General features: G+C 25.7%; 9 protein-coding genes and 1 non-coding gene across 10 annotated transcripts; 5 read left to right on the plus strand and 5 right to left on the minus strand.

Annotated features, from left to right (window-relative positions):
- Positions 1–65: 65 nt before the first annotated feature.
- Positions 66–1,375, plus strand: PNEG_01613 (hypothetical protein; the record flags this gene model as incomplete). Its single annotated transcript, XM_007875380.1, has 8 exons — positions 66–160; positions 213–304; positions 356–557; positions 607–676; positions 731–882; positions 926–1,037; positions 1,079–1,257; positions 1,300–1,375. The coding sequence occupies 8 exons, from the start codon at positions 66–68 to the stop codon at positions 1,373–1,375; spliced, it is 978 nt and encodes a 325-aa protein (XP_007873571.1).
- A 70-nt stretch (positions 1,376–1,445) lies between these two features.
- Positions 1,446–3,263, minus strand: PNEG_01614 (glutamate-tRNA ligase; the record flags this gene model as incomplete). The annotated part of the gene is made up of 10 exons (XM_007875381.1): positions 1,446–1,702; positions 1,760–1,941; positions 1,981–2,141; positions 2,188–2,442; positions 2,487–2,675; positions 2,717–2,887; positions 2,929–2,976; positions 3,018–3,047; positions 3,091–3,171; positions 3,222–3,263. 10 exons carry the CDS (start codon positions 3,261–3,263, stop codon positions 1,446–1,448), a joined length of 1,416 nt encoding a protein of 471 aa, XP_007873572.1.
- Positions 3,264–3,571: 308 nt separating this feature from the next.
- Positions 3,572–5,032, plus strand: PNEG_01615 (hypothetical protein). The gene is made up of 6 exons (XM_007875382.1): positions 3,572–3,610; positions 3,659–3,741; positions 3,790–4,154; positions 4,205–4,484; positions 4,537–4,959; positions 5,003–5,032. Coding segments are annotated over exons 1-6 (1,173 nt in total). The 5' UTR covers positions 3,572–3,609; the 3' UTR covers positions 5,024–5,032.
- Positions 5,033–5,645: 613 nt separating this feature from the next.
- PNEG_01616 (tRNA pseudouridine(55) synthase) lies at positions 5,646–6,868 on the plus strand (the record flags this gene model as incomplete). The annotated part of the gene is made up of 7 exons (XM_007875383.1): positions 5,646–5,712; positions 5,756–5,871; positions 5,916–5,961; positions 6,005–6,060; positions 6,102–6,256; positions 6,301–6,383; positions 6,444–6,868. 7 exons carry the CDS (start codon positions 5,646–5,648, stop codon positions 6,866–6,868), a joined length of 948 nt encoding a protein of 315 aa, XP_007873574.1.
- A 192-nt stretch (positions 6,869–7,060) lies between these two features.
- On the plus strand, positions 7,061–12,682 carry PNEG_01617 (hypothetical protein; the record flags this gene model as incomplete). The annotated part of the gene is made up of 11 exons (XM_007875384.1): positions 7,061–7,135; positions 7,178–7,497; positions 7,542–8,294; positions 8,351–8,587; positions 8,632–8,973; positions 9,024–9,773; positions 9,819–11,249; positions 11,295–11,483; positions 11,531–12,118; positions 12,166–12,319; positions 12,360–12,682. The coding sequence occupies exons 2-11, from the start codon at positions 7,459–7,461 to the stop codon at positions 12,680–12,682; spliced, it is 4,806 nt and encodes a 1,601-aa protein (XP_007873575.1). The 5' UTR covers positions 7,061–7,135; positions 7,178–7,458.
- Positions 12,683–12,775: 93 nt separating this feature from the next.
- Positions 12,776–12,890, minus strand: PNEG_05013 (the record flags this gene model as incomplete). Its single annotated transcript, XR_002139693.1, has 1 exon — positions 12,776–12,890. It is a non-coding gene; the product is annotated as a 5S ribosomal RNA (ribosomal RNA).
- A 92-nt stretch (positions 12,891–12,982) lies between these two features.
- Positions 12,983–14,700, minus strand: PNEG_01619 (hypothetical protein; the record flags this gene model as incomplete). The annotated part of the gene is made up of 2 exons (XM_007875385.1): positions 14,616–14,700; positions 12,983–14,529 (listed from the first exon to the last, which is right to left on the minus strand). Exons 1-2 carry the CDS (start codon positions 14,662–14,664, stop codon positions 12,983–12,985), a joined length of 1,596 nt encoding a protein of 531 aa, XP_007873576.1. The 5' UTR covers positions 14,665–14,700.
- A 259-nt stretch (positions 14,701–14,959) lies between these two features.
- Positions 14,960–16,533, plus strand: PNEG_01620 (hypothetical protein; the record flags this gene model as incomplete). The annotated part of the gene is made up of 8 exons (XM_007875386.1): positions 14,960–15,083; positions 15,129–15,233; positions 15,275–15,352; positions 15,397–15,470; positions 15,517–15,640; positions 15,684–15,758; positions 15,805–15,955; positions 15,999–16,533. 8 exons carry the CDS (start codon positions 14,960–14,962, stop codon positions 16,531–16,533), a joined length of 1,266 nt encoding a protein of 421 aa, XP_007873577.1.
- Positions 16,534–16,941: 408 nt separating this feature from the next.
- On the minus strand, positions 16,942–17,486 carry PNEG_01621 (hypothetical protein; the record flags this gene model as incomplete). Its single annotated transcript, XM_007875387.2, has 4 exons — positions 16,942–17,134; positions 17,178–17,253; positions 17,300–17,356; positions 17,417–17,486. The coding sequence occupies 4 exons, from the start codon at positions 17,484–17,486 to the stop codon at positions 16,942–16,944; spliced, it is 396 nt and encodes a 131-aa protein (XP_007873578.1).
- A 138-nt stretch (positions 17,487–17,624) lies between these two features.
- PNEG_01622 (hypothetical protein) lies at positions 17,625–19,299 on the minus strand (the record flags this gene model as incomplete). The annotated part of the gene is made up of 7 exons (XM_007875388.1): positions 19,220–19,299; positions 19,125–19,135; positions 18,983–19,064; positions 18,835–18,930; positions 18,515–18,793; positions 18,152–18,469; positions 17,625–18,103 (listed from the first exon to the last, which is right to left on the minus strand). The coding sequence occupies exons 1-7, from the start codon at positions 19,221–19,223 to the stop codon at positions 17,625–17,627; spliced, it is 1,269 nt and encodes a 422-aa protein (XP_007873579.1). The 5' UTR covers positions 19,224–19,299.
- Positions 19,300–19,955: the final 656 nt, after the last annotated feature.

Consider the following 19,955-nt stretch of genomic DNA (forward strand, 5'->3'; position numbering starts at 1 on the left):
TATCAACGACATTCATTTTTTGGGTCATAGAAATCCACAATATTCCCCTAATTTATACTTGAGAAATGCCTTTAGATCCACTGCCTTTAAACGACTGTATTTATATTTATGATGAGAAATATCAAAAAAAACAATTAAATAAAAAAACATGGAAAGAAGAGTAAAACAGAAATATATTTTAGAAAAAAACATTTTTAACTAAAGACGAATAGTCCTTGTTATTTTAAGTCAGTTCATATCTCTTTAGTTGCTTTAATGAAGATGATGATTCATTGTTGGTCTGGAAATTCAATTGAAGTAATGGGTAGAAAATGAAATAGAATTAAACATTAAAATCTTATTTTATGTATAAAAGGCCTTATGCAAGGGAAGATTTATGAAGATAAAATGATTGTTATGGATGCATTTTGTCTTCCTGTTGAAGGAACAGAAACTCGAGTGAATGCTCAAGCAGAAGCATATGAATATATGGTTACATATCAAGATATAATAAAGCAGGTAAATCGTCCAGAAAATATTATAGGATGGTATCACTCTCATCCAGGATATGGATCTTGGTGAGTTCATGTGTTATTTGTGTATTTTTTTATATATTAAATTTTTGAGGCTTTCAGGGATTGATGTTGAAACACAACTTCAAAATCAAAAATATCAAGACCCATTTTTAGCTATTGTGGTAGCTATTTTTATAAAAATGCGAATTTTTTGAAAAAAGTTTATATTATTTTAGATTGATCCAATACGCACTGTTTTAACAAGAAAAATTGATTTAGGTGCGTTTAGAACTTATCCAATAAATTATAAACCAGATATTTTACAACAAAATTATCATGAAGTTATACCTTCTGATAAAATAGAGGACTTTGATGTTCATTCACATAAGTAATGTTATTTATAGTATTAGAAATTGTTTAAAAAATTATAGATATTATGCTCTTAAAGTGAATTATTTTAAATCGTCATTGGATTCTCATATTTTATGGCTACTTTTAAGTAAATATTGGTTTAAAACATTAACTCTGTCTTCATCATTTATGGTATATAAAATAATTATTAAAGTATTTATTTAATTTTATAGAATAAAGAATATTTACCTTCTAAACTATTAAATTTATCAGAAAGAATAAATTCTATTCAGCAATTACTGGAGAAAGATGAATCTGATAACTTCTCTTCTACATCACATTTTTGCACTCAGCAATCTTATGTACATGAAAAAAAAAAGGATGATGTTTTATATAAGATAATTAATGATATGTAATATAGCCATATTTTGAAAAAAATATTTAAAAATATTAGAAATGATCTTGCTAATAAAGAAATTCATAGAATATCGACACAAATTTTAAAGAACAAATTATTTAATATGTTCTGAATTTATAATTATGATAATACCTTTGATTCAAAATATATAAGTCATTATGATTTTTTCAGAAAATAATATATTATTTGTGATAAAAGCTTTTATTCCATTCCATAGTTTTGTTGATTCTTAATATTACAGATTTTTTGCCCAATATATATATAATTTGAATGATATCTGCGCCGACAATTGATGCAGTGCAGCAAAATCGTAATATCATCTTTATTTTTTTTATTTTAATATTCTCAGTAGTTGCAATTTTTGTAATAGTAGAAATAATCTCATCAGAAATCCATATATTAATCTTATTCAATTCTTGAATGATTTTTAAAGTTAATTCTAAATAAGTTAAAAAACATACCACTTATCAAATATTAATAACTAGAAATAATATACCTAAATCCTTTGATGTTAATTTAAATTCATTAAGAATATGTTCATTATAATCTGGTTCGACAAAAAAATATTTACTTGACTCAATTAAATGGTTTATATTTTGTACTTTCCTTCTAAGTGCTAGAATAATTTTATAAATATATTCATCTTCAAGACGCTCTGTATCATTATCTTCTAAAATTCTAATAATATTTAAAAAAAATAAAAAATTGAATTAATACTTTTTTTTATATAATGATACAATTTTGGGTTTAATTTTTTTGATAATTTTTTTAATTCCATCTTCATTTTCAGTAGAGCGAAGAAAATGTTGTTTATTAAGAAAATTAAGCTTTTCTGGCATAACTATTGCAGTTCCTTTAGTAAGATTGTCAAGTGAAAACTACATAAAATGGTCACACTAATGTTTTTTCTAATTATTTATATACCCTATCAATCAGCTCTTGCATAGTAAATACATCATTAGATGTTTTTGGAGACCATCCAATAAGAGCAACATAATTTAACAAAGCATCTGAAGAATATCCTTCATCAATATAATTTTGAATATGAGTATCGTTACATCTTTTACTTATTTTTGAACCATCTGGATTTACCAATAGAGATACATGAGCAAATCTAGGCGGAATCCATCCAAAAGCCTGATAAATAGCAAGATGTTTTGATGTTGATGGTAACCACTCCTAAAAAACATTGATAAAAGAGCAATCTTTAATGAAATTATTACTTCTCCCCTAATTACATGTGTTATATTCATAAGATAATCATCAACAACATTGGCAAAATGATATGTAGGAAAAGTGTCTGACTTTATAATTATTGGATCATCATAAATTTTCCTTTGTATATTAATCGGACCAGAAAAATCAATATCCCCATAAACAATATCATGAACTACTGGGTATTTCTCAGGAATCTTATATAATTAATTTTATGCTTATATTTTTACGTTTTTACTTTAAAACGAAGTACAAATTTATCCCCTTTTAATGCTCTTTCATTTGATTCATGCATATGAATTGACATACAATTTCTATCATATGTCCCAGAAAGTCCTTGAATTTTAGACATTTTTTTTAATTTTTCAAGACGATCTATAGAACAAAAACATCTATATGCATTACCTGACTACTTATTCTATAAAATGATTAAATTTATACAAAAAATACCTCAAGAAGTATATTAGCATATTTCAAATATATATTTATTCTTTGAGACTAAAATTTCAGAAATAATATGGTAATTTAATTAAATTTACCTGTTTATAAGGATAATGTTTTCCTCCAACCTATAAATCTAAATTAATTGCATAAAATTTAACAGATATATACAATCGGGCCTTCATCCCAATGAATCCCTGTATATCTAAGTATCTTATATATATTTTTTTCGGAATTTTTAACAATTCGTGTCTTTCTAAAAAGTAAATCCTTGAGCTTTATTTTAACCAAAAATAATCTACTTTATCTGTATCTTCAATACGCAAAACAAAATCTCCTTTCATTTTCTTAGCGAAAAGGTAATTATACAGTGCTGTTCTTAAAGATCCAAGGTGCATTTGCCCTGTAGGAGATGGCGCAAATCTTGTTCTAACTCTTCGTAAAATGCTGCATTTTCGACCGTTCTTTTCGGTAAACTTAAAAACTCTCTTTTTCCCATTCAATATATATATATAATTCCTTATTATAAACATTTTATTCTTAGTTTTTAGTAATTTTATTTTTCACAGATAATTTGGAGGTTTACCTCGTTAAAAATAAATAAAAGATAACGATCAACAAAATCTTAATAAAAACTCAATTTTATAGTTAAAATGGGGATAAAATCTAGAGATTTTTATAAGAATTAAAAGTAAGCTGCTTAATTTTAGTAGAATTGTTATTTATTATTAAAAAATAGTGGTTCTTGATACACGTTTTTATGATATACTTGGTGTTAATCCCGAAGCAAGTCAAGTAGAGATTAAAAAGGCATTTCATAAAGTATAAGAGCTCATAATATCTATAATTGGTTATACTTATGAAGATTAGCTTGCTCTTCATAATCATCCGGATAAAGTTCGAGAATCAGAACGAGAAGAAGCATCAATTCGTTTTCGTGAAGCACAAAATGCTTATGATGTTTTAAGAGATCCAGAAACAAGAATTATTTATGATACATATGGTTTAGATGGTGTTGAAGATTGTAATAACGTTATGATTGATGATCTTTATTCGGAAATGTTTGAAGAAATGGGTATTAATGGATTAGGAAGAGAGTCAATGCATAAGGAATCGTTTAAAAATACGAAGAAAGACGTATATTATGATTATGAAATAACATTGGAAGAACTCTATCGAGGAAAAAATGTTAAAATGGCTGGCACACGGAATATTATATGTCCGACTTGCAAAGGGTCTCTTAAATTATATGATATTTTATTAATTGAGTCTTATATATCTTTAGTTCAGGAAGAAAAGCGTATTCTGGCACTAAAAAATGTGTATTTTGTGATGGAAAAGGAATAATGACAGCATTAAAGCAAATAAGGCCTGGAATGATTATACAACAAGAATTTGAATGCCAAAAATGTGATGGAACAGGAGAAGCTGTTCAAGAAAAAGATAGATGTAAAAAATGCAAAGGAATTAAAACTGTTACAGAAAAAAATTTTTATCAAATTAAGATAAACAAAGGAACACAGGATGGAGAAAAAATTGTTTTTTATGGCGAAGCAGATCAAGAGGTATTTTGTTTTTTTTTTTTCTAATTTAATTTCTAAAAAATTAATAAATTAGCCTGGCATGGAAACAGGTGATCTAATAATTATTATTAAGCAAAGAAAACATGATAGATTCGAGCGTTCAGGATGCAATTTAAAATCTAATTTAAATATTACATTATCTGAAGCTTTGTGTGGATTTTCTAGAGTAGTTTTAAAAACTTTAGATGGAAGAGGTCTTTATATGACACATCCTCCTGGAAAAATAATGTATCCAGGGCAAATATTAGTTATACAAGGAGAAGGAATGCCTAAGAGCTCAGATAGTGATGAAAATGGAGATTTATATCTTGAAGTTGTTGTTGAATTTCCTCCTAATGATTTTTTCAAAGAAACGCAATTAAAAAGTCTTTTGGCTTTATTACCACCCAATCCTACCGAAATTACTGACTTAAAAATTGTGAGTGATGTAGAATACAAATCTGGAAATATTGAAAATGTAAGTTTATTTATTTTCTAAATTAAAGTCTAACAAAAAATAGTACAAGATAGATGGGCTATAATATGAATGAAAAATAGGTAATAATGATGAAAAATGAATATGTTCATTACGATACAATAAAAAATTGTATGTTATTTATTTTTGTGCTCCTTTTTTGCATATAATTACATTAGATATGTTAATTTTTAACATTTTCATTTTTTTGATAACTATTTATTAATATCAATGACATCTTTTAATCAACCAATTAAAATATTAAGAAATTTCAAAATAGGTATCTATATTAATTATATGACAAAATATTGTATAAAAAAGTTAAACATTTAAATCATAAATTATAATCATTGATTTTCAAATTTAAATATTTGTTTTTTAAATAATTTATATTTTAATAATAAATAATATTAAAACCTTAAAGTTATATATTTAATTTTTTTAAGATAAATCTAACTAAAATAACAATAATATTAGAAATTTAATTTTATAAAAAATTATACCTTATTATCAAATAATTATTTTTATTTAGATTATTTTAAAAATTAATCTTTATAATCTAAATTAATTTATATTATTTAGAATTTTAGAGCATCTTATGAATAATATCTTTATTTAGAGATTTAAAATAATTGAAATTCTTATTTTTTTCAAGATTATCTTAAGATATATATAAGAATCAAAATTCTATGAATAAAGGGGGTATTATAGCAATTAACAAGCCATCTGGATGGGTCTGTACTCATATTTTAAATGGTAATTAAGATTTAGAAAGTAAAAAAAAAATCATTTTTTATAGAATTAGAAAAAATTTTAAGAAAATCTTATCTTTATAATCAACTTGTTGATATTTCTCAAGAACAAGCACATAAACGTCGGAGAAAGTCAAAAGATTCGAAATATAGAAAAATCAAGGTATGTTCTTACTTATATTTAAGCTTTCTTAGGATTTAACCTAGCTTGGCCATGGAGGAACTTTAGATCCATTAGCAAGTGGTGTACTTGGTATATATTTCTTTAATTTGTTATAATTTATAACTTTTTTAAGTAATAGGTATTGGAAAGAGTACAAAAAAACTTAAGAAATTTCTAAATTGCACTAAAGTAATATATTTTTTTAAAAAAAATCAAGTTAATCATTTAAGGAATATGAAGCAACAGCCTTATTCGGTTATTCTACAGATACATATGATTCTAATGGAAAAATTTTAAAGTGTATGCCATGGTCTCATTTAACAGAAGATAAAGTTACAAAAGCACTTGAAAACTTTAAAGGTAATATATTACAGAAACCTCCAATGTAAGAATAAATTTATTATTAAAAATTTTTTATAATTTTTCAAGATATTCTGCTTTGCATATGAAAGGAAAACGTTTATATCAATATTTAAGAGAAGGCATTGAACTTCCAGAAGAAATTAAACCCCGTCCTGTTGTTGTTGATTCATTTAATATTATAAAATGAACACATGATCATAATTGGAAAGAACCAACAACTGATGATGCTATAGATATTTCTAGCAATGTATTACAGGAGCAAGGAGCTATGAATTACAAAAGCGAAAAACGCAATTTATTTAATTCTACTAACGAAATTAAAATATCAGATAATTTATCTAATAATGTTGATAACGAAGAACAAAAAACATCTAATATACGTTCATCTATAAAAAGAAAGGCGCCTGCAGTTAAATTCCGTATTGTTGCATCTTCTGGCACATATATTCGATCACTTATTCATGATCTTGCTATATTTTTAGATTCTGCTGCACATATAGTAGAACTTGTACGATGTCGCCAAGGAAAATACATATTAAACGAAAATACTATAGATTGGTCAAAATTTCAGAATGGGGATTGGGAAAAAGACTTTTTGGAGGCAATTTCATTAGAAGATGACACAGAATCTTAATTTTTTTAAAAAAATAAAATACATTAACACTAAATATATTTAAATTATTTTTTAAAACAAAAAATATATAAAACTTTAAACATATTTTTTATTTTGTTTTTTTTTTTGATTTAATAAACTTTATTAAATAATATTTAACTATTTTTTAATTTAAAAATCGTTTAAATCTTGATTTTATCTTTTAAAGCCAGAAAATGCAAAGATCTAAAGAAAATAGATCAAAAGACATTTTAAATGATATAAAAGATAGAAATAAAGAACCTCGAGGTAATTAAGAATAAGTAGAGGGTTTTTTCTTATATAAAAAAGATTTTAATAAGATTCATAAAGAAAATAAATTTTATCAATCAGAGTTGTCATTAAAAGCAGATAAAGATTTTCCAAGAGGTGGGAATGACTTAGATAATACTAAAATAGATGATTATTGTGGAGGTTTTAAAAGAGGTTCTCTTTTTGATGTTAAATTTATCTTTTTTTTTGATAAAATATGAAAATTTAATTTTTAATAGGAAGAAACTCTAGCAAAAAGAATAAAAGCAGATAATAAAAAGAAAATCAAGTCTAAAATAAAAAATATTGAAAATAATATTATGCATGAGAATTTGAAGATTGAAAGTCTTACGTTTAAAGTAATTTTAATTGATTTTTTAACAGACATTTAAAAAATAATTAGACAATTACTAAAGGTATGATTATATTAGGGCAAATTGAAAAAGTAAATTTTTCGGATATTGTTGTTTCTCTTCCTAATAATCTGGTTGGATATGTTCTTATAGAAAATATATCAGAAACTTTTTCTACATATCTTAAAAAATCAATTGAGAATGATCTAGATAATATATTGTCATTGAAAAAAATGTTTCATAAGGGTCAGTGGATTAAAGTATATGTTACTGCTACTTGTGCGATAGAATCGTTGGAAAACAATTCGTTAACATTAAAAGATACTAAGCAAAAAAAGAAAATTGAACTAAGTCTTGACCCTGCTTATACGAATGGAAATTTAAATTCCGATTCTATAAGTGTCCCCCTAGTTTTGCAAGCTTCAATTGTTAGCATTGAAGATCATGGATATATAGCAGATATTGGTATCGAAGGAATTTCTGGATTTATTAAGAAAGAAAATACACAATATTCTGAATTATATGAAGGACAAGTTCTTTTATGTTATATCATAAAAAATGCTTCAAAAGGACGTATTGTTCAATTGTCAACAGATCTTTCTAAAATAGCAAAAACACCAATAACAAAAGTTTCTGATATTAATGTTTTTTCTCCAGGAAATCTTGTAAAGGTTATGATTTCGAAGATCTATCCTAATGGTCTTTGTGGAAAAATTATGGGTCTTCTAAATGCTACTGCAGATATATTTCATTCTGGAGACGTTTTATCTGATATATATACTGAATATGAAGTTGGGAAAATAGTATTTAACAATCTTTTATTTCTAAAAAAAAACATAAAATTCTGATTGTATAATAGGTTAAAGCAAGAATTATTTTTAATTTTATTGATTCTGAACCTAAAAAAGTTGCTATATCCCTTCTTAATCATATAATAAATTTTTCGACCATTATGCACGAAAAACAATTAGAAATTGACCTATTATCTTCTATCCCAATAGGATTCAGGATAGAAAATGCAATTATTAAAAAAACTGAACCTGGAATAGGTGTATTTTGCGATATTGGATTTAGAAATGTATTTGGATTTGTTCATGTATATTTTCCTTTTTTTAAAAAAAATGTTACTAAAACTTTAAGATATCTCGTTTATCGGATAATGAAATAAAGTCTATATCGCCTACAACAGGCAATTATAAGATTGGTTCTTCTCATCAAGCAAGAGTAATAGGATTTTCAAACGTTGATGGCATCTATATATTATCTATGCAAAGCAGTATATATAATCAATCTCATTTAAGAATTGAAGATTTCAATATTGCAGAGTTAGTATCCGGGACTGTCGGGAAAATTATACCTCAAGGAATTTTAATACATATTACAGAAGGAATTACTGGAATTGTTCCTACTTCACATATATCTGATGTTTTTTTGCTTCATCCAGAAAGAAAATTTAAAGAAGGTGATACTGTTCTATGTAAAGTAAATTTTATTTCTTAGAGTTTTAAATCATCTTTATTCATTAAACGTAGGTACTTAGGAAAGATATAGAAAAAAAAAAAATAATATTAACATTAAAAAAGTCTTTAATTAACTCTAAATATCCAGAAATAACTAATTATAATGATATAAAAATTAATACAAAAACCGTAGGAGTTTTGCAAAATATATTGGACAATGGTGCTGTTGTGGAATTCTATAATGGAATTAAGTCATTTCTTCCTATTTCTGAAATGAGTGAGGTGTATATTAGTGATCCACGAGAGTATTTCAAGATCGGACAGACAGTTAATGTATATATTGTTTCTGTAGATATCGATTCACAAAAAATAAGAGTAAGTTGTAGAAATCCAACATTATGGGATGAAGATAAGTCGGAGAAGTTTAATAAATTAGAACTCGGATCATTTGTATCTGGTACTGTTATAAGTAATTCTAATGATATTGTTGTTGTTTCTATAGATTCCAGTCTTTTAACTGGAATTATTGAATTAGGGCATATTTCTGACGAGACTCTTGATAAATGTAAAGTTTTAATTTCGAAAATGAATCATGGAACCCATTTAAAAAAGTTAATTGTTTTAAATAAAAGAGAAAGCCAACGAGTTATAACTCTTAGTTCTAAACCGAGTTTTATTAAATTATTAGAAGAAGGGAATTTTCCATCAATGTTGTTTCAAGCAAAAGTTGGTTCTTGTCTTTCTGGATATATAAAAAGTATACAAGATTATGGAGTTTTTGTAGGATTTCTTGGGAATTTGACAGGTCTTGCGCTAAAACAAGTATTTTTAATTAATATTTATCATTCAAATATGACTTATTTATAGAATATATCGGATCAATATTTAGTTAATTTGAATTTAACATTTTTTTTAAATCAAACTGTATTATGTACAGTAATAGATATTGATTTAGAAAAAGAAAGATTACAACTTTCAATAGGACAGATAGATATTTTCAAAAATACGCCTCAAAGGCTAACTATGCAAGATTTTAAATCAAATTTAAACTTAGATGATATTTTTGAAAAAATAATTCAAGTTAAAATAATTTCTGTTAAGGAAACTCAACTTAACGTTGAGATATTTGAAAAATATCATGGACGAATTGATATAACTCAAGTATTCGATTCTTTTGAAGAAATTGATGATCCTCAAAATCCTTTTAAAAAATTTAAGATTAATCAAAAAATTGAAGCGAAAGTAATTGGTTATCATGACATACGAAATCATCGCTTTTTAGCTATTACTCATCGATCCTCAAACATTCATAAAATCTTTGAACTTACAGCAAGACCAAGTGATTTAAAAAAAAAAACAAACCCTTTATTATCTTCAAATGATATTAATATCGGTTCAGTGCATCTTGCATTTGTAAATAATATATTTCAAGATTGTATATGGGTTAACATATCACCTAATATTAGAGGAAGAATAAACATATTAGATATTAGTGATAATATTGATATTCTTCAAAATATTCCGAAACATATACATATCGGTTCAGCAATTCAGTGCAAGGTTGTCAAATCTAGTACTGAGATTAATTATCTAGGTTTATCAGTTCGAGCTTTAAATTCAAATTATATATCTGATTATAATTCTGTGGTAGTTGGTTCTATAATTCCTGGTAAAATTATAAAGACAATAGAAACAGGCTTTATAGTTCAAATTAGCGAAAACGTTATAGGAAAAATTTATTTAACTGATATTGATGATGAATATAGTGTGAATTTAACTAAAAAATACCAGAAGAATCAAATTATTAAAGTTTATGTTTTAGATGTAGATATTTATAATAAAAATGTTGCATTGTCATCAAGAAGTTCTCGGGTTGCATCATCAACATTTAAGCAACGTGATCCAGAAATCATTTCATTAGAAGAACTTAAAATTGGCGCGCTTTTTCGAGGTTTCATTAAGAATATTGCAGAAAAAGGATTATTCATAAGTCTGAGTAGAAATCTTGTTGCTAGAGTTAGAATTGATGAAATATCGGATCAATTTATTCAGGATTGGAAGTCAAATTTCCATTTGTATGATCTTATTGAAGGGAAAATTATTTCAATAGATGAGAATAAAAGAATTGAAATGACTTTAAAAAAAAGTAAACTAAAATCATTAGAACCCTTATTAGAATTTTCAGAAGTTTCTAAAGGACAGATAATTGATGGTGTTGTTAGAAAAATTACAAATTTTGGGATATATATAAATCTTGTGGGTTATAATAACGTTAGTGGATTATGTCATATATCTCAGGTAAACTTTACATATTATTTTCTTCATATTATAACATCAATGAAGATTGCTGATTCTAAAGTAAAAGATATTCATAAGATATATGTTGAGGGGGATATATTAAAATCATATGTATTGGATGTTGATTATGAAAAACGTCGGATTTCATTGGCCCTTAAAAGTTCTTATCTTGGAACAAAGCAACAATTATTTGATAATAATTCTGATGATGAAATTAAAAGTTTCTCTGATAATGTTTATAATTCTTTTTTGAAAGATCTTTAATACTAATGGGTTTATAGGAATTAGCAGAAAATACTAATATTTCATCTGCTATATCAAATAATAATCAAACGGAAAATAGGGATTCTAATATTCAAATGGAAGAAATGGATGATTTTGTTGACGGTTTATCCATAGGAAAATTCGATTGGACAGGAAATTTGGGGTTTGATAGTAATAACGTAATTACTACACAGGAAATCACAAACAATCATGTTTTATCAAAGAAAAGAAATAAGGATATTGATTTTTCAGAAGATAAAACAGCTATTCTTAATGATTCAGAGCCCAAGACTCCTATAGATTTTGAACGTCTTTTGTTAGGCTCTCCAGATTCTTCATATATTTGGATTAAATTTATGGCATTTCACGTAGAACTTTTTGAATTTGATAAGGCAAGAGAAATTGGTGAACGTGCTCTTAGGTCTATAAATTATCGAAATGAGAAAGAGAAATCCAATATTTGGATTGCTCTTATGAACTTAGAAAATACTTTTGGTACTGAAGAGTCTCTCAATGATGTCTTTAAAAAGGCATGTCAATTTAATGATCCAAAGTTTATGATGAAAAATTTATGTAGCATATTTATACGATCAAAAAAATATGAGGTACTTTTAGGATTTTTAATTATGAAAAAATTAATTTAAAATTTTAGAAAGCAAATGAACTGTTTCAACTCATGATTAAAAAGTATAATAAGTCTCTTGATGTATGGGTAAATTATGCTTCGTTTTTAATGGAAAATAATGATCAAGATGCTTCACGAGAATTATTTTCTCTTAGCCTCAAAAATTTACCAGAATCAGATTGTATTTGATCTATTTATTTTATTATTACTAATTTATATAGTTCTTAAAGCTAAAAGTAAGTTTGCGCAGTTAGAATTTAAATATGGTGATCCAGAAAGAGGTAGAACACTTTTTGAAAATCTTATAAGTAACTATCCTAAATCTACTGATTTGTGGTCTGTTTTTTTAGATTATGAAATTAAATATGGTGAACAAAATAATGTTAGAAAATTATTTCAGAGAATTTTGTCTGTAAGAATTTCAAGTAAAAAGGCAAGTTTTTTTTTTAAAAAGTGGATAATATATGAAAAAAACCATGGTACTGATGAAAGTATTGAAAATGTAAAGCAACGTGCTATTGAATATGTTTCAAATTTTAAGTAAATTTTTAATATTTATAATGTATATAAACTTTTATTATTATAATTAATTAAAATTTAAATAATACATTTAATAAATTTTAAAAATATTCATAGAAAGCTACAGCACGTCGTATTCCCATATGGTCACCCACTATAGTACTGACGACGCCCTTCAGAGCTTGACTTCGCAGATCGGACGGGATACGGTATATTCTCTGAGGTATGGCCGTAGCTAAAAATATAACTTATAAAATATATATAAATGTAATAAATAAAAAGTATATTATAAATAACTATCTTGGATAAATAAATTTTATGATTCTTAAAAATAAAGTTTTTTAGTAGATAGAAGCTGTTTTTCAAGACCCGTAATAGAATTTTCATAATTAGAAAAAAAAGATGTTTGAGATTTAAGCTCTGATGGAGAATAAAATGAAATATCACTTAAAGGTCGATTATATAATTTTTGATAAGGAATATTTTTGGCTTTTATTTTTGAATGTTTAGCAGGTATTTTTCTATTTTCTTTTATAGATAATTTTAAATTTTGCTCTAAATGAGAACGTTGTGCATATAATGCATTTAAAGCATTTTTTCTTCGTTTTCGTAAATACAATGTATATGGCGAATCTGTTCCTAATATTCCATTGCGAAATTTCTGCTTGAAAAATTCTATATTTGTAGTATCACTATTAGGTGAAGATTCTTGAGATATATTTTGCCTAAAACGTAAAGGTGTAACTTTATGTGAAGTATGAAGAAGATGATAATGCGCATTCTCTCCATTATTTGGCATTATTTTAATTTTATCTTTCAAAGTTTGATCATAATAATCGTTTCTTTTTAGAGATTCTTGTTGAAAATTTGATTGAAAATCAGCTATGTCTTCTATTTTTTTATTTATAGATGTTTTTATATTTTCTTTTCTAAAAAGATCAGACTCTAATGATTCATCTTCGGAGCTTTGAGATTCCCATGTATTTAATGAAACTTTTTGCATCATTTTTTTTATAGAACATGTCCTTATCTTGGAAGAACATTGATATGATGCATTTGGTGATGACGATAATGGCGAAATTTGAGAATTTGGTGTCTCAGAAAAATAAGGCAATAATGTTTGTGTTCCAATAGATCGACAATGTTTAGATATTTTATCAATTTTATTTTTTCCACAAAGATTTGTATTCTTAATTACTGCTTGCTTCCTTTCATCCTTTATGTTTTTATTTTCCACTAAATTCTTTTTAGATGCTTCATTGACACATGTAGGTTGTGTTGCATCTAGATTTAAAGAACGGATTCTATTAAATACCTTATTTGCTCGATTAGTAAAATAAGACATAACAGAAACAGATTCAGATGAAACTAAAGAATTCGGCGTATGAACTATATCTTGTGAATCTTTTAAAGAACTACAAATAGATGCTTCATTATTTTCTAAATAATCAGCTTCTTCCTCACATTTCAATATTTCATCTGAAACAAATGAATCACTTCCTTCCTCAGATTCTTTCTCAACATTTACTTCTTGTCTTGTGGTAATTTTCTCTTTTAAACGTTGCAAATGGCCTATTATTACAAGCACTTCAACAATATTCATAATAGATTTTATATCATGCTTAATTACTAAAACAGGATCAATATAACTAAGATCTATTCTTAAAGACTCATGTGAAATCGTTCCAAGAAGAAACTTTAAGTATTTAATTTGTGTTTTTTTTGAATCATTTTTTTTATTAGTAAATGGAAATTCCGTATCATAAAGTGCTTCATATAATCGAATCATATGATCAATAGAAAACTCCTCAAGTCTAATAGGATCTGAAATGCTATATTTAGATAAAAGTTTATTCAGTTCCCTCAATAATTCTAGCTTTAATTAATATATTTTTATTAAAAAAATAATTTTCCAATTTCCCCTCCCAATTATCAAAAAAAAAAAGAAAAAAACATACTTTTATATTTTTTCTTATTCTCAAAATGTCCAAGGCAGTTTTTCCTCATTTATTGCAAAATATCCTGCTTTTTTCCTGCTTTTTTGCAGAAAATTGAATTTTGGAAGTTGTCCTTCTCACGTGAGTACACGTTTATAAATTATCTCGTGTTGAAAACTAACATTATAAATGACAAAATATTTTTAAAAAATAGCCATTGAAGATAAAAAACTAAATATAAGGTATATTATAAGTTGTATTTATATTAATTGAATTTTATAGTTTTTTGAAGGAAAAAAAACGGCTCAAGAAAAATAAAGAAATAATAAATAAATTTAAATAAATAAAAAGTAGCAGTTGGAGATATGAAATTAACTAGAAATGATATATTAAGAGGCCAATCAGAAGGGTGTTGTTTATATAAGTTTCCGTTGTCAACTTTAGAAAGAAATTTATCGGGAAATAATATTTATGATTTATCTATCTCAAGTTAATAAATAAGAAGAATCAAAATGATTTTTAATTATTTTATAGTCAGAAAGAAGTTGATGAGATCGTTTTATAGTCGGCCGTTTGATCGTTTTTTAATTGAAAATGAAGATACTTTAGATGTTCCATTTGCAGTTTCGTTTTCAAACAGTATGTGAAATGTAATGAAGGGATTGTATTTATATAATTAGATCATCCTATTCTAGGGGTATCAGATGAGTCTGGATTTATTCATTTTATTGATACAGTAAAAAAAGAGAAGCAAATTGGTTATAATTTGTATTTATCAATATTTATTTAATAGTTAATTTAGATGAGTTTTTGAAAGTAAAATGTCATGATAACGCTATATTTGATATTTCTTGGTCTTACGACGATAAACTTCTAGTAAGATTGTTGGTAAAATGTTTGTTTATAATTGTGAATTTTATAGGCATCATCTTCTGGAGATCAGACTGCTCGTGTACTTGATATATCCAATCAGAAGTTTGTTGCAATTCTTTCTAAATGTACTTCTAGCACTTTGAAACAAGTGTCATTTCAAAAAGACGACCCTAGTAAATTGTTTTTTAGTTATATGTTAAGTCTTATGTTACTTAGATATTTTGGCAACATGTTCTCGTAATGGAAAGATATTGATTTGGGATCTTCGATCACATGGAGTCGAATCTTCGGGTAATTGTTTTGGGTTTTTTAAAATCATATTGATTTCTTGGATCAGCTCAGATGCCTGTTGTTTCTATTCTAAATGCACATGGAAAAATAAAACATCATTCTAGAAGATCTAAATTGATGCCTATGAGCAATTCTATTACTTCTATACAATGGCTTCATAGAAAGAATCTTTTAGCAAGTGCGTGTGATGCTAATAGGTTTTTTAATTAAAATGTTTTATTAATTATTAATATTGTTTAGTTTTATTAATATTTGGGATATTCGTTTTTACTCTCAAAAATTTATAAAGCTTTACGAATCAAAGCCAGCTGTTAGTATAAAAAATAAAAGGGATCATGGTATTACATCACTTGCTATGCCTTCATTTGGATCAACATTTTATGGGCTTAGTAGAGATAATTATATATATGCATATTCATCAACGCATCCTGAAGAACCTATTGGTAGTTTTACACATCCACAGCTTATGGTAAAGTCTTTTTTTGTTAAGATTTCCTGTTCAAAAGATGGACAATTTTTAGGATGTGGAAGTAGTAATAGTCAGGTCATAATAGCAGATACAGCTAGTATGACTGAAAATAAAAATATTGGTGTTGCATTAATTTCTGGTTGCGAAAAAGAAATTACTGGAATATCATGGAGCTATGATGATTGTATTGCAAGTATTAGTGATGATACAAGCTGTAGAATTTGGAGACAAGGTCAGAATAATGAAGCAGAAGATATCAGAAGTTGGAATGAAGGAAAACGTTGGGAATGGGGATGGGTCGAATAGTTCCTAAGTTTATTATAATCATAATTAAATGGTATTTCTATCTATATAATATATGTATTTTTGTATTTTTCATTGATTAGATACATTAAAAGTTTATAAAAAATATTAATATTTACTAATGTAAAATAAATTTATGCTAATTATAATTCTATCCTTTTTCAAAGTGATCTAGGGAAATAATGACTTTGATATTCTTAAATATCTATTAAATATAATTTATTACAAGAATCATACAAGATATTTAGGATACTTATATTTAACGATTTTTGAGTATAAATTTATATAAAAATATTATATATTATCATAACTACTTGGATTTAATACATTAATAAATCATGTACTAATATCAACTGTTATTTATTATATAATTTTTTGATTTTATAAAATATAATAACGAAATTTACATGTTTATTCTTGAGATCTAATGCGTGAAAGACCATTAGTTAATTTTACACCCAGTTTTCTGGCCTTTTCAACAATATTTACTCTTTTTTTAGAAGAAATATTCGATGCAATCTCTCCAATATAAACATCATTATGCATCAATAAAAGATCAACATCAGACTCATTTCTAATAAGAAACGTATAATATCCATTAGGTCTAAAGTATTAAAAGTCTTAATTTATATACTGTTTTTATTTACCGCATATAACGAGTTCTTTTATCTGATCCATATCCAATATTAGGCATAGGTATTTGTCCCTTAAAACGACGTCGAACTATAATATTTATAAATATATCAAATTTAGGTACAATTAATGTTACCTCTATTATCAATACCCTTAGGTTTCCTCCATGATGGTGAGATACATTTATATTTGTCTAAAAAAATCAAATAATTAGCCTAATTTTCAGAGAAAAAAAAAACATATAAAAACACACCCGACTGATGCCTAGTAAAACGTTTTCTTCGCTTTTTTACAATAACCAAACGTGTTTTTGAAGAAACCATTTTTCTTGAGGCCTGGTAAAATCGCAAGAAAATTGAGTGACTTATAGGGTTAAGACCAGAAAGATATATAAATACTTAAAAAGTTATAAATCATTTTTATTAATATTTTTTAAATACATAAAAATAATGAAATCAAACTTATCGTTTTCTAGATAGCTTATTGACAGTGGACCAGCCATCTATATTGATTTCTGTTTCAAGTGTAATAGTAGAATTGGTAGATTTTGATGAATTTACTGACTGTATTTTATAGTTTTGTGCCTTATGGTCTTTATTTTTTTCAGTTTTGTCATACTTAAAGTCTAAGGAATGATTCCTTCTATTCCTTTCTTTTTTATCAGTCTTATCAGATTTATAGGAAGGATCTTTTAATATTTTCTCTCGTCCAAAACCTTTTTGTTCTTCAGATGCCTGTCTTTCTTCCTTTCTCTTTTGTTCTTTTTCCTCAATTTCTCGAATACGAGCACCAGAATCTACAGGACGTGCATCACCAAATGGATTAGGTTTTGTTGAAGGCTTAAGTGTTTGAGGAGGTTCTTCTAATTTCTCTCCTCTAGGCTTGAGAACTAATTTTGGACGCTCACCTATATTAGTTGTTCCGGTACTATTAAAACTATCTAAAAGGAATTAGATACTTTGATAAATAAATCAAGAAATATTATTACTTCCATAACTACGATCACCAAACCCAAAATTTCTATATTTGTCCCCATTTCTTCTATTAGAACTTAGATGACTTCTTTTTTTCGTAAATGAATCTAACTCTGGTAAATCTTGTAATGGCCCTTTACATTCCCAGTTCGAAAAATCCCTAGGATTATCATTGAAATTATGTGTCCTATCATTGTTTCCAAAATGACCTCTTCGTTCATATGTAGATCGTTTTTCATATGAAGATTCGGAAAGAGGAAGAGAACTTGTACGTCTCCATTCCCCAGCAGTTCTATCCTCAACAGGTTCTCGATCTATATATCCCTTTCGAGCTATTATTTGTAAAAAATTAGAAAAAAAAAAGATTTTTAATATACGAGGTTCAGCAACACTAATTTTTATCGCTCTACCACTTAACGTTTTTCCGTTTAAAGATATTGCATTCACAAGTGCTTGCAAATCAGTAAATTCAACATAACCGAACCCTTTAGGCCTATCATCTATTCGATCACGCATAAGTCTTATATTAGTAATAAAAGGTTCCCCAAAAAAATTCGAAATTTCTGACTCTGTAATATTAAAAGAAAGATTTCCTAAATGCGCCGTATACGGAGGTTCCTTAGGCAATTGTATTTCTTCTTTATTTGATGAACGATCTAATAATATTCATATATCCTAAAAAATCTAAAAAAAATACCATGTTTATAAGATATCTCAATATCTTTCCTATACCCTCCATCATTATAATCACGCTCATAAAAACTAGCTTTAGTCTCTTTTCCTTCTATTAAAGCTAAAACCATATTAAATCTTCCAATTATATATATTTCTTTAATTATAAATACGTGCAATTGGCATATCCTCCATTTCATCTGCCCAGTTTGAACCACTTAAAAAATCACTTAAACTTAATTTTTCTCCCTTATTCTAAATACATTTATATTAAAAAATCAAAAACATAATAAATCTTCAGATAATCTTTCCTACCCTTTTTGGACCTATATTTATTTATGTTAAAAATGTACACTTTAAAAAAAATATTTTATATAATAAAGTATTTTTTTCTAATAAAAAAAACTTACCCATATTTTTCTTAAAAAATTCTGGATTCTTAAAGGCCTATATTTGTTATACTAATTATTATTGTTTTTTAATCTTTTTTCTTAAGCTTTAAGAACTTTACGATTTTTTACAGATTTTTATTTATAATATTAAAATCGTTAAATATTAAGTTTCTCTTTAAAAAACAAGAATTTTTTAAAGATATTTCCAAAATAAAACCTTAAAAATCTGTTTTTATTAATATTTTTAATAAAATCTAATTAAATCTACTTAAAAAACTTTATTATAAATTTTAAAAAAATTTGTTAAATATCTATAATAATAGTTAACTAATATTAATCTTTATATGTACAATTATGTTTATAGCATTCATTAGTATATATCCGTTTTTTATATTGAAATATTAAGGTTAAAATGTTAAAAATAAAAATTAAATAAAAGGTTTTTGAATAATTATTAAAAAAAAAGATAAAATAAAGTCTTTATAGTTGAAAGATTGATCTCAATATAAAAATATTATTAATTTTTTATTTTTTTTATAGATAAACCCTCTTTTTATTAATAATATATGTTTTAATTTTTTTTATATATTTAATAACAAAATAAAGTGATTTATATCAATAAATATAAGTAAAATGATCGGTTTCTTTATTTAATCTTTTAAATAATTTTGAATAATTTTAGATTATATATTTTTTTTATTTTTAGAATTATATGCGATCTTAATAAAACCAACTTTGAGTACTATAAAAAGTC

The sequence above is a fragment of the Pneumocystis murina genome, assembly GCF_000349005.2.
Source record: "Pneumocystis murina B123 chromosome Unknown supercont1.4, whole genome shotgun sequence".
In the NCBI taxonomy this organism is placed as follows: Eukaryota; Fungi; Ascomycota; class Pneumocystomycetes; order Pneumocystales; family Pneumocystaceae; genus Pneumocystis; species Pneumocystis murina.

Bases quoted from the DNA above. Each gene is read 5' to 3' on its own strand.
- PNEG_01615 (XM_007875382.1), top strand. The intron at 3,742-3,789 runs GTATAAGAGCTC...TATGAAGATTAG, and splicing joins TTAAAAAGGCATTTCATAAA to CTTGCTCTTCATAATCATCC. The intron at 4,485-4,536 runs GTATTTTGTTTT...TTAATAAATTAG, and splicing joins ATGGCGAAGCAGATCAAGAG to CCTGGCATGGAAACAGGTGA.